This window comes from Gambusia affinis, linkage group LG16 (genome assembly GCF_019740435.1).
Source record: "Gambusia affinis linkage group LG16, SWU_Gaff_1.0, whole genome shotgun sequence".
NCBI lineage: Eukaryota > Metazoa > Chordata > Actinopteri > Cyprinodontiformes > Poeciliidae > Gambusia > Gambusia affinis.
In genome coordinates this window covers 15064989-15077605 of record NC_057883.1, presented here as the reverse complement: position 1 = coordinate 15077605, position 12617 = coordinate 15064989, and the positions used below count along the sequence as shown (strand labels likewise).

The 12617-nt window shown below is 37.3% G+C and overlaps 1 protein-coding gene across 4 annotated transcripts; it reads right to left on the bottom strand.

Moving 5' to 3' along the window:
• Positions 1 to 176: 176 nt before the first annotated feature.
• Positions 177 to 11212, bottom strand: ipcef1 (interaction protein for cytohesin exchange factors 1). 4 transcript variants are annotated; one of them, XM_044142159.1, is made up of 11 exons: positions 10919 to 11212; positions 8691 to 8744; positions 8298 to 8337; positions 7630 to 7799; positions 4101 to 4174; positions 3609 to 3680; positions 3456 to 3520; positions 3108 to 3232; positions 2241 to 2589; positions 1907 to 2097; positions 177 to 1792 (listed from the first exon to the last, which is right to left on the bottom strand). In XM_044142159.1, exons 1-11 carry the CDS (start codon positions 10991 to 10993, stop codon positions 1592 to 1594), a joined length of 1416 nt encoding a protein of 471 aa, XP_043998094.1. In that variant the 5' UTR covers positions 10994 to 11212; the 3' UTR covers positions 177 to 1591. The 4 variants fall into 4 exon arrangements, with proteins under 4 accessions (XP_043998094.1, XP_043998096.1, XP_043998097.1 ...); XM_044142161.1 differs by lacking the exon at positions 10919 to 11212 and adding an exon at positions 10297 to 10522; XM_044142162.1 differs by lacking the exon at positions 10919 to 11212 and adding an exon at positions 10223 to 10291.
• Between the last annotated feature and the right edge of the window lie 1405 nt (positions 11213 to 12617).

Sequence of the window (12617 nt, the reverse complement as noted above, 5' to 3'; positions counted from 1 at the left end):
AAACAACTGTATTAAAATAACCTAAACAAAATCTACATGAAAATCATTTGCAAAAGTTTAAAGCTGTTGTTTGCATCGTTCATTTAAAATGAACTTTTCAGTTTTTGTCTTTTTTTTTTTTATTATTCTGCAAATCAAGGTTCTGCAGATATACAAACTGACAGAACAACCTGGAATTTTTGGCATTGCTTTATTTCTTTTTATAGCAAAAACAAAAGAAAAAACACTACAGTTATACATTCATTATTATTAACATATTTACACTAAACTATAACATGAAGGAAATATATATAAAAAAATGTTCACATGGAGCCAGCCTGGACTCTGTCATATTCTGCAATAATCCATGTTCAAGGTTTGATCAGGTACCTAGACCTGTTCATGCAAAATCACATAATAAGGGATATCTTTCTTGCTGTTTGATAAGCTCAAATCTAATGAAAATTTTAAATTAAAATTAGTGACATTTTACAAAACATTTCACAATAGTTTTTGCGGGACAAATATAATTTGCAAAGGTTTACTAAAAATAAACAGTGCCGAAACTAGAAGCTGACAAGCCTCTTCTTTAATTAAAGATGCTGTGTTTATTGGTAATGTGAATTTAAATGTCACTTTAGTTTTGTCTTTGCATATTTTAGAGCTTAATTATTTACCTATTTTTATTTAAACTTGGATGATTCTCAGTAAAAAATTGACCCTATCTGAAAGACAGTTGATGGTAATATTTCAAAGCATTAGACAATACTGATTGCACACTTAAAATGTGATGCATCCACGCATAAATGTTCACCCCAAATTGACAAGGCAGCTTTAGGCTTGTTTCCATCATTTTGAAAAGCTTCTGTACACATATAGGGCAGTAATGCTAAAGAATACTATCAAGTATCTTTTTTCACACCAACATAACATACTGCCAACATTTATGGTCTCAAGGCAACTGTCTAGTGTTTTAGGTGAGTTTTAAACTGCATAGCGACAATAATTTGACTCCTATTTATCTGAAATTATCAGGATGTGATTTATTCTAACTACAGGGTTTATTGTTCAGTCGGAATAGTTAATATAAAGCAGGATGTGACATCTACAGCACAAGGAAAGAACCATGGCTCCTGGAATGCTTGTAACAGGCACAGATGGTGCATGGCACCAATAATTAGCAGACAACAACAACCTGGGAATTTGTTCCCTGCAGATGAAAACAAAGTAGATAAATTATACAGTAAAAACAATACCAAAAAACAAACAAAACAAAACAGTGTTTCTGTGCATTTTGTTCCATACAAAGGTTATGCAAAGGTTCTGTGAATTAAAATGTTAAAGACTAAGCTCTGAAAACTTAGCCAACTCTACCAAGTGGCAAGTAAAAGTAATACTAAAACAGAAATTACATTTTCATGTGTATTGCTCATGTTTCCGAGTCAATATGAAACCTAAAACAAAGAAGAAAAAAAAAAAAACACTTTACAGATGCATGTTACACAGCTTAAATATGCGCTTACTGAAGTGTCATCTAACTAAATCACAGCAGTGAGTGTATGTAATCATCAGGTCCAAGTCCAAACACAGTAAACTAAGTCAGGGGGACTTCTTATAAACTGGTCTCTGCAACAGGGGCAGCAGTGACTGATGCTGCAGCTGTCACAGCCTCTGGCGCCCTCTTGTGGTCGTCTTTGACGCAGATTTCCACCATCAATGGTGCGTTGGCTTCCTTCCACTCTCTGAACTTGTCTGAGGTAAGCTCTGGGTCACACAGCACCTGCTCTATTGCCTGCAGATCCGCTTCCTTAGACTGTGACAAAAGAAAGAAAAGAAAAATGAGAGAGAAAAATCTATCCATTTGATATCCACACAACAAAATACCCAGATGATTTCAAAACCTCAAAAGTGTTTCTGTACTGCATACCTTTAGCGTGCTATTGAGTGCCCTGATATGGTGTAGTTTATCGTTAACGGTCTGGTTTTTACAGCGTTTAACAAAAGAAGCCCTGAATTCCCTTTTTGTGGATGGTTTCCGATCCCCTATTGGTGAAAGGCTGGCCTCCTTTAGATGAATGTACAGCTTTTCCATCTCATCAGAGCTATTCCCACAATTGCCTGCAAGAGGATAAGGTTGCTATTTATTATGCAGCCCACTTGCATAACATAAAGTCCAAGGGGGTTTTAAGGTAGACATCAACTTGAGGAAACAACACATAAAGGTAGGAAAGCAAATATAGAATAAAACAAGAAACATTCACCTGGACTTTTAGGACCTAAAATGTCCCTCTGCTCCTCCCCATGAGCCGCTGGGTTCTCTTTGTTGGACCCATTTGAGTCTGTGGAGCTCTGAGGAACCGAGCTTTCCGACACTGCTCCCACTTCCGTTCTTTCTTGTGGCGGTCGTTGAGTGTGGACCTGGACCGAGCACACCACTGCCGTCACCCCGGCTGGAGTAGAGGACGCCTGTGAGACAAGGTCCATCCAGGACTGCCGTTGCTTAGCGATCGAAGAGGCGGAGCTCTGTGATGTCATCGTACTGACGGGGGAGGAGAGCGAATCGCTGGCTTCTGCAGGAGTTGTGGAAGAATATGGTGGTGGTATGGTACCCTAAAAGAGAGAAAAGAAAAGAAAAGATGTGTTTGAGACATTCATATGTCTTAATTTTTTAAAAATTGGGCTAAGTCGCAACCAAAAACTGTATTTCATTGGGGGATTTTTATGTGATATTCCAATGCAAAGTGCCACATATGTGTGAAGAACAATGACAACACATAGAAGTCACATAAGTAGTACATCTGGTTCACCAGCGTGTAAATTAATCTCCGTATTAAAAAGTAGTTGGTCCGTGAAGGCATGACAGACACTAAACTTAGGAATTTTACTAAAGAACATTGAAATCCATGTGTTTTCCTTCCACTTCATAGTCATGACCTAAATAGTGTTTTAATAACAGAAAGAACTGGAGTTTGCCTTTGCAACATAAACTTGAAAAGAAAACTTCGTAGCCCTTTTCCAGAAATGGAAAAAAAGGGGTGCAAATACTTTTTGAAGACACACGTTTAAACCCATCGACCAAAACAAATCAAGGAATAAGGTAGGTGCAATTTTTATGAATCTTCCCTGACCTGATGTGTGCTCCCAGGTGGACTAGATGCATCCACAGAGTCCCGTAGGGTCTGCTCCGAGTAAGGCGGAGGGGGGATCTCTGTGCTCTCTGCTTCTTCGTGATCGCTGGCTTCACTGTAACACTCTGAACGTCCACATTGGTTTGAAGAGAAACATGAATAAAATGCATAAATTCATAGGATGACTCACTGACTACACAAAAAAATAAAACAAAAAAACCTGACCACGGAATTTACATTGCTCTTATTTGGCAGTGTCACATCTCTCATGTGAACCAGCCACAAACACTGCTCTAAATTTAAGACCACACCTGGCAATAAAACACATGTTGAGCACGGGGGACTTACCAGCTGCTATGGTTTGATCTGTCTGCTCATAATTAATGGAGGCCAGCCCGAGCTTGTTCAACCAGCTGAGAAGAACAAACGAATCATCTTTAAACATATAATATTAAGAAAAACCACCAGCTTTCACTTTAGTTATATCCTATTGTAACTTACAGATTCATGTCCTCGTGGTTCTCAGCAGCAAAGTAAAACATCATGACCTGAGGATGGCAGGCTTTGAATGCACTGTGAGAGACAGGAGAACATTCATAGAAAGGCAGTTCATAGAAACCTTAATGCACAAGATTACAACACGCACAGATTAGCAACCTTGGATTATTGTTCTCAGGACGTGAATATTTCTTGTGGTTTCAAACTACTTTTTGTAGGAAGCTTCATGGGGTTTCTGGTAAGAGATATGCAGAAATAAAGAAAGAATCTAATTCCATGATGAGATGTTCTCAGTGGAAAAAAGAAGTGAGTTTTCTATTTCAAAGATGGTTTCAGGACGATTTAGTAAATAAACATTTCCTGTCACAGTGTGTGGGAAAACTTCTTATGTCACCCTGTCTGTCGGTATAAATTAAGTCTCATGTTTAGCTAAACAGAGAGATGAGATGCTCAATCACAACATCATCATCCTGGAAAGCAAAACTTTCAGCTTACTGTTTCTTCTTGCACTCGAGGGCTACATCTATCATGAAGTTTGCGAGGTCAATGTAGCCCTCTGCTTTCTCCGCCTGCAACACAGAAATTTAGTAATGGTTAGCGCTACGGCATAGCGATGGTTTTCAAACCACTTCCTGGCATCACCTGTCGCCGAGCTGCAGCTGGTAATAGTGACATACGTTAATCCTGACCAAAGCAGTCACACTTGTTGCAGTCATGAAAAAGTATTTGCCGCCTTGCAGGTTGCTTCCGTTTTTGACATTTGTCACACTTCAATGTCTTAGATCAAATGACTAATAGTAGAAAAGGGCAAACTAATAATACAAAACACAGAAATGGCTCATTCTAGATGCCTGAAAAGAACATGTAACTGATCCTTTGCCTCAGTGAAGGTTGGTCTTTATGATCAGTATCATGAGACAAGAAATTTTGTTGTGGTAATTTAATATGCATATTTGCTTCACAGTAGAGTAGATTACTACTTTGGCTGTAAGCTGTTCATAGTGATCAACCGGAGAGAAAGCCTGGGGAAGAAATATCTCTGTGGGTTTTTCTCAATAGCGCTTTGTAGTGCTGACCTGAAGATAAAAGTTTAAACAGTTTGTGATCAGGATGTTGGGGTTTGCAGAGATGTTCGCTGCACACAATTTCTGGAAAAGGACTTCATCCCTGTGGTCAAACATGGAGGGAGCAGTATGAGGATCATTGGGAGTTACTTAGGATTTGATTTAAGAATTTAGTTTTAGCGATATCTTATTTTTCTAGTGCAGTGCCATGACATATTTAATAAAGCGTGAGTTTTATTATCAAGCAGTATTTGTGTTTGTGGGGCTCTGATTGTAGGCAGACATAGATTTATAGTCAAAAGTATGTGGTGTGAATTGTCTAAAAACCTTTTTGAGTCACCTTTAAAGTGATCACAATAAAAATGGCAGAATAACATGATGAAACTTAAAGGCCATTATTTCTAATGCCTAAGCTTAAGATCACTTAGAGATAATAAATTGTCTGCCAACACAAATTTATCACTTCATATAGACCATCATTTCACAAGACTGCTTAATAGCCTCACAATCTCAAGAAAGTACCTTTGTTGAGTAGAAAGCAGAACTGATTATTGACTTTTATATTTCAATAAAGTCAAATGAGAACTTGCATGTGTACATTTTCTTAAAGGTATACAATACAAATCACACAAAGCCCACTGATAATTGGCTTTGGTCAAAAGGAATCGAAATTCAGGTGGTGTGGCAAGGCTTTGAACAAGCTGTTGAAATTTAAAAACCCTCCAATTTGACTGTACGATTCTTCAAAGAAGAGTGGGCCAAAATTTATCTACGGCAACTCAATGCTTGAACAACCAGTTACTGGGTTTAAGGAGTCATTACTTTTTTTTTTTTTTTACATAGGACCAGTTTGATTTAGATGCCTTTTTTCCCCCTCACCCAGGTTATCTTTTTGATACATTTGTTTGATAATTAAAACATACAAGTGGGATAAAAACAGTAAAAACAGAAGAAATCTCTAAAGAGGAAAAGATTTTTCATTTTTATTTTATCCATTCATGTGTGTCTGTCTGCATCTATGCTGACAGTCTGGTAATGAGAAAGAGGCATACAGGAAACACAGTGCAGTTCCTGTTGTGGCAGCGTGACAGAGGTTGAAGAAGCAAGTATGACTCGTCTGACATTCACACCACTTGATTGTGCGCTTCTAAAGAAGGGTATTAAATGTGTGAAGTGTTAAACAGATTGAAAGCTTTACTGACAGTTTTGTTTGCTACTGTAAGCAAGAATGCATAAAAGGACAACATTTTAATGTTTTTATTTTATTTGTCTTAAATAAATGTGAATAAGAAAATTAATCACTTTGCATAGGCTGAAATAACAGTATAAACCCCAGTAGTTATTCAAAATAACAGCTTCATTAGAAAAAAAACTGACTAAGCAAAACCAAAATTAATTTTTTTGCACAATTTGTGGCCAAAGCTTTTTGCAACTCATCTCCACTACTGTCCAAAAATAAAATGGAACAACTATGCAATTCCACTTCTCATTCTGACATTTATTTGGTCATGAAATGTATTATTCATGATTTCAACCAGGGAACACGTTATCATCGCAAGTGCTTCAAGATCACACTGAAGACAACAATCTTCAATGTGGAAGAGTGTTGCTAAGTGAACAAGACTTCTAATTGCTGCCTGGTGTTTAACAAAATGAAATAAAAAGAAATGCACATCAAAGATTTATGAACCAGTTTAAAAGGCAGATTTATTTTTAATATGTCTTTGAATCATTCATGCTGTAATAGGATGAGAGCAGCAGACAAGGTGAAACACAGAATGATAAAATTACTCTTTGATTCCAGTTTCTGTTCTTATGGAAAAAGTTGAGATTTGCAGAGAACTACCAATATATCCATATTCAGAGATAAGGTCAAGAGTCAACATTCTTCAAGGAAGACTGGTCAGGATAATCGCCAAATAATTATGACAAATTCCTCAGTTATTTAGTTTCTTCTTTAAAATAAGTCTCAATTTCATTTGTTTTTTTTTAAGTAACTGCACATTCAAAGACACAGCATCCCATCACCTCTGCCCACAGTGACCTCTAAAAGTGAGATTTAGCAACAAGGTAATTGTACTTCTGTACAGTTTCAGTGAAGACAGAGAGTCTGCAGACACCAAATCTACAGCTCCCATGTCACTTCACCCTGACACAGCACTTAACAGCAATTTACAGAACCAGATGTGTGATATCATTTCAATAAATAACTCCCAAAGTGAGAAACAAAGTTTCCAAAACATGATGGCCAAACCAAGGAAAGGTTATTAGTTGTATAATTTTTTTTCACATTACCTCAATGCAATGAACCAACACTAAAATAATGTCCAAATATGGACTGAAAATGCATGGCTTTGAACTATTTTTAAACAAAGTAAAATTTATAAAATGTTGCGTCATATTGTATTTTGCCCCTTTACTCCTGTTAACCCTAAATAAAATCCGGAAAGGCAAGCTAATAGAATCTTTTAATTGAAAACTTCAAAAAAGCTTTTTATTGTGGGACATGCTCAAGGGACACTGGAAGTCCTATTATTTAAATAAAGTGAAGAACTTCAACTTGGTTGTCACATTACAACCATAAATAATTATATTGGATTTAATTCCAATATGATAATAGAGCAGCACAAAGTAGTGCATAAAACGAGTGAGAAAAGAATACGGCATCATTTTCAAATGTTTTTAAAAATACATTTCTCAAAAGTGTGGCCTACATTTGTATTTATCCCACAATACTTTGATATCAATCCATAAAATTAAGTGGAACCATCGTCGTGTTAGAATCATAACCAAAAATCATCCCAATAATATAAATGTGGATGTTGTGCTTGCAACCTAGACAACAGAACAACCGTAGTTAATAAAAACCCAACATGTTCAACATCTTGATCAACTTTTAAAAACATTTCACACAACAAAAGGCGCAGCAGGCAATGCATCAAACATTATTCTTTACTCACCAACTGGTTGGTGTACCAGTAGAGTGCAGTTTTCTTAAGGACAAACCAGTACTTCTTCCATTTGATTCCCAGGAAACCCTTGGTCTCCTTCTTCCTGTACAGCCAGCCCTGGTGGTCCGGTTGACCGAGCTCTTTGACGGAGATTCGTCTTCTACTCATGGTACCATTGCCTGTACACAGATAAGGCTTGTATGTGAGTCCACAGAGACCTTGCTACAGGCAAATGAAGCATTAGCTGAAGCATCTAGGTGAAGTCCAGCATCCTAGCTGAGACACACACACAAAATTTCCATCCCAGCCAATGTAGGTCACTGAAATGACAAAAATAAAAATAAAAAATAAAAAAAAACCTCCCTACACAGCACCTAGAACTTGGTCTGCTCTGAAGTGGTGTGCTTCAGTAATCTTCCCCTGATGAGATAATTAATGAGACACCATTGACAAGTAAAAAAAGAAAAAAAACAAAAAGGTAGACATTCAGAAATGAAGAGAGATGATGCAGAACAGCAGAGCATAAAAGAAGTGAAGTGAAAGTAACTGTGGGTTGTCTAAAATTCTTCTGCGCACACTAATTGTCCTCCTGCTTCTCACACACGCCCACCGGTGGTCAAACCTACAGCGGAAAGGCAACACCTGCAGCAGACGCAATGCAAAAGGAGCCGGCTTACCCCCTCGGTTCTTCTTCTTCGACTTGTGCCTCAGGGAGACCTTTCAGAGAGGACGGCGGCGAGGTCCGAGAAGGAAGACAAGAAGAGAAAACTGTCACATGCAACAACTGAGACGAAATCGCTTGCTGAACATCCTGTTTCTCACATGCACCGACTTCTTTGTCTTGCTCCTCTCTGACTTTCAGCTTCTGCCTCGTCTTTCTATCTATTCTTCATTCCCTCAGCCTCCATGGGATTTTAAAACGAGAAAGGAAAAAGACGGGAAACTGCCCTCTCGCCTGTTGTAAAGGCTTGTAAGCTTTGATCATTCGTATATCAAGTTCTGTCATAATAAAATAGCAGAAGCAGAAGTATCCCCTGTAAATGTCACAAAGAAAAAAGACAGGTACTCACTGGATTATAGTCATCAGCAGCCATCGAAGGACTCACAGACAAAGGGAAGGCAGCCTGTTGAAAGAAACCAGAAGAAAATGTATTGAGAGGTGTGTAGGTTGACAACATCTCTCCCCAGATAATGGGGCAGTAATTGTTTTTTTTTTTCTCCTGTTTCTTCAAAAGGAAGTGGCGTCATAGGCACAGAAGTACTGACAATGGTTTTTTTAAACAAAACTTTTGCAGCAATAAAGAAGAAGAATAAAGAAAATGTTGAATTTCACCATATAACGGGAAGTTGAGTCAGAAAAAAGGCTAAAACCTATAAAGTTCAGCTCACACACAACAATGACTCACAGCTTGTGCAAAGATGTCCACTGTCAGCAGTTTCATTCGCGCTGTGACACACAGATGAAGTAAATTGTACGGAATCTGAGCAGCACAGACAGAACTCCTTTTCGGTTTCTAGGTGCAAAAACTCATTTTCTGGGGGGATGTGCATGGTATGTTCAGTTTTGCTGTTCAACATCCTAAAAGAACAAGGCTGCATTGAGAAATCTAGCCTGCAATTATTGGCTAACTTCCTCTGTGCTCTTAAGTTCCTCATTTTTAAAAGTTAAAAAGCTTCCACAGTGAACAAACACTTCCAGTAAATAAGTTTAACCATTCTACGTTTTCCGAGAATTTAGAAAATCTCTGCGATGCAGATCTTCCAAAACTACAAGTGGATCTTAATCAATTGGAATAAAATTATGAAACTTATAAATATATATATTTTTAAAAAAACAAACTCCTGCATTACGGTGATCTATTTTAAGAGTCTCTGTAACTGTTCGTTTTGATCGTTATGGCTTACAGGAAATGAAACCCAAAATTTAGTGCCCAGGCCCAATAAAAAAAAAAAATTACATTTTATATTTAAATTTCATGAACCATACAATCATTAAAAGATTTGACTCTGATAGTTGTCAAGCAGCCAGCGGAAGTATTTCAAGCATCTTATTGGAAAGTTGAGTGGAAGAAAAAGCATGATAGAAAAAGGTGCACAAGCTAAAAATGCATATTCACATAATTATGGCTCGAGAATTAAACCATAAAATTTTACTTCACAGACATTCAGAAAATGAAACCAATGTATTTATAATATTAAAAAAAAATCTAATAAAAAGTATTTATAAGTCAGAAATGTTGGGTTATTGAAAAGTATGTCCAAGCACAACAAATGAGGTAAGTCTTCTGCAGTCAAATGTAGTGACAGAATGGGCAGGTCCTGCTAGAGTATGACATCAGCATCATAAAACTTTTTCACATAAGAAAGCATGAAGTGCTTTTCAAGTAATGTTTGCTTGGTCTCTGTCAAGTCAGAATCTTCTCCATAACTGTGTAGGCCATAGCGCAGCATTTCTATACTAAACAGCTTTAGTATCTGTCCCCTGTTTCTTTTTGTGTTTTCAGTAGCTGTGAGAAATACATGCCTTATCAATGCAACAAATCTGTCATTTTTAAACATAAAATTGTCAATAACTAAACTTTCTAATTATATCTCAACTTACAGAGATGCTTCAAGTGATTTAGATCTTTAGGAGGAGCAGAAGTGGCTATTCCTTTAAATGGAATAATCACTCACCACAAATTCAGTTTCCTAACAGAACAGGACAGGGTGGTTTTCACCCAAACAGTTTAGTACCAGTTCACTGCGGAAGAAAATAAATCCACGATACAGATTTTCCTCAGGTGTCTTCAATTCTCTAATCCTAAAAGCCGTTTTCTCTCCACTTCTCTTACATAACACGTGAGTAGCTATCAAATCGTGTTTCCGGTGCATTTGAGCTCTTTTGATCAACATCACCACTCTAACCACAGCGAGAAAAAAAAAAAAAAGCACAGACACTGAGCTGTACATGTAACTCTCTGTGTTAAGTAACATAGCTTCCTGATTGTTAGTTTTTTTTCCTTTCCTCGTGCAAAATATCGAATGTAGTTCACGTGTGTTCTAACACTTAAAGTCTCATTTGTTCCGACAAAAATGTTTAATCTAATAAAAAAACTAAATGAAGGGTTTTATTGAAAATAACACCATATAAACAATAGGCATTTATGACAAAATTCAGAATGTCTTTGTATTTAATATTAATATGCCTAATTTGAATACCCAAAGATATAAGCTTTGCTTTGCCTACCGAGTAAAGTGTCAGTAAAGAGAATTCAAAAGCTAAACCAAGACAATTAAAATGTAGCACGTACTCTACCTGCCACCACAATCTCAGTGAATGTAGTTTGACCCGAATTCTCCGTTCAAAGTCTGACCAAACCTTGATGAGCATATTTGTGTCAAGACAATTAGTGTGAGGACAAACAAGTTCTACTGCTTTTAGTTGAATTCAAGATTTTTCTGGGTGTAACCCTGCACATTTCAAATTATATTTCTCCGCCCGCTGTATTCTTTCTAATGGCTACTAGAGGTGCATTTTGTCGCGTTGTTCCAGGCAGACAAAATTCCTGCTTTCTCTCCGGAGAGGTGAACCAGCACTTGCAGCTTGTTACCACTGGGTGTCGCGACATCCCCACTATTCAATATGTGTAGTCGCGTCAACAAAAAAGAATGAATTCGACTAAAATGAGTCTCTTTATTATGCCGAACTTTATTGTGTCGTAGATTAGACAAAAGCTTTGACACTTTTGCCTCATCTGATTCTCCCATGGTTTAGCAACAAGATGGGAATCTTCTTCATTGGATCCAAAAGGCTGCATTATGAAATAAATACTTCTTCAATCGGAACAAAACTCAAATATCTCCAGCTGCATCTCAAATAAATTGAGAATCATTGAAAAGTGTAGTAATTCAATCTAAAGACTAAATTTGCCTCAACATGAATTACGTTTACATTCAAATAAATTATTTAAATATAACCTTTTTTGATTCAAATTAATATTTCATCTCAATAGTTTTATTATAGTGTCATCAATTAGATTTTATAATGAAGGAGAGATTGGACTCAACAATTTGGTTCTTTCGATTATTAATTTCAGATGCTTATATTTTCAGAATTTCAAGTAAAACATTTTTCTGTGCAAAAACAGGGACTAACTGGTCTGAAATTAAATGTCTCATAGTGTGAAGGTCATAAGAGTCAGAAGGGTGCTTCAAAATTACTGCTAAGCTAAGTTGACACAAGATCATCTTATGATTCTTCTCCAGGGAGAATCAGGAAAGTAAATATGGTTTATGATTTTATTTTATTTTTTTGGTTAGCATTGTGGGAATCTGTGTCCTGCCTTTCATCACTCCTCACTGCCTTAGTGGGAATGAGTTTGTAGCCACAACATCACTGCTTGAACTGTGTGCAAAAGCATGAATATTCTGGCCTACAGTATATTTCCTGTGCTGGGATGGGAAAAACATTTCTGATTCAAGCATTATTAAGGTCTCACTTACATTTGTGCTGAAGAAGACAGAGAGCCTCCTCTCTTTTTCATCTTTTCTTCCACTTGTTTTTGGAATTTAAAAGTGGTCTGAAGTGGCTATCGAGAGACACTTTTCTTTTTTGTCCCCCAGTCTCCAACTGCAGCGTTCTCCTCCCCCTCCCATTTATTTCCTTGCTTTTCTAATTTTCATTAGTAACTCTAAGTTAAGTTAATTTTAGATTATTTGTCTGTGTTTAGGTGGAAGTGAGGTAATTCTGCCTGTGACTCATGTCAAAAGCCTCACGCCTTGACAGGATTGGTCACACCACTGTGGATCTCCATCTCTCACCGTGATTCATGCTGAGAACCGTCATGGTCCTTAGTTGATAACCAGAAACTGAGTGCATGATTGAGAGGGGGTCAGACAGAGTAACCATTATTCAGCAGGTGAAACTCACATGGAGAGAAAAAGGGGGAAGGGAGAGGCTCAGTTTGGTGGTTGCATACCTCCTACTTTTGACCTGTGTGTAAATGTACCACTCA

Bases quoted from the DNA above. Each gene is read 5' to 3' on its own strand.
- ipcef1 (XM_044142159.1), bottom strand. From the start codon at position 10,993: ATGCTCATCAAGGTTTGGTCAGACTTTGAACGGAGAATTCGGGTCAAA. The intron at 3,521-3,608 runs GTAAGTTACAAT...TGTTCTTCTCAG, and splicing joins AACCACGAGGACATGAATCT to CTGGTTGAACAAGCTCGGGC. The intron at 2,590-3,107 runs GTCAGGGAAGAT...TCTCTCTTTTAG, and splicing joins CACCTGGGAGCACACATCAG to GGTACCATACCACCACCATA.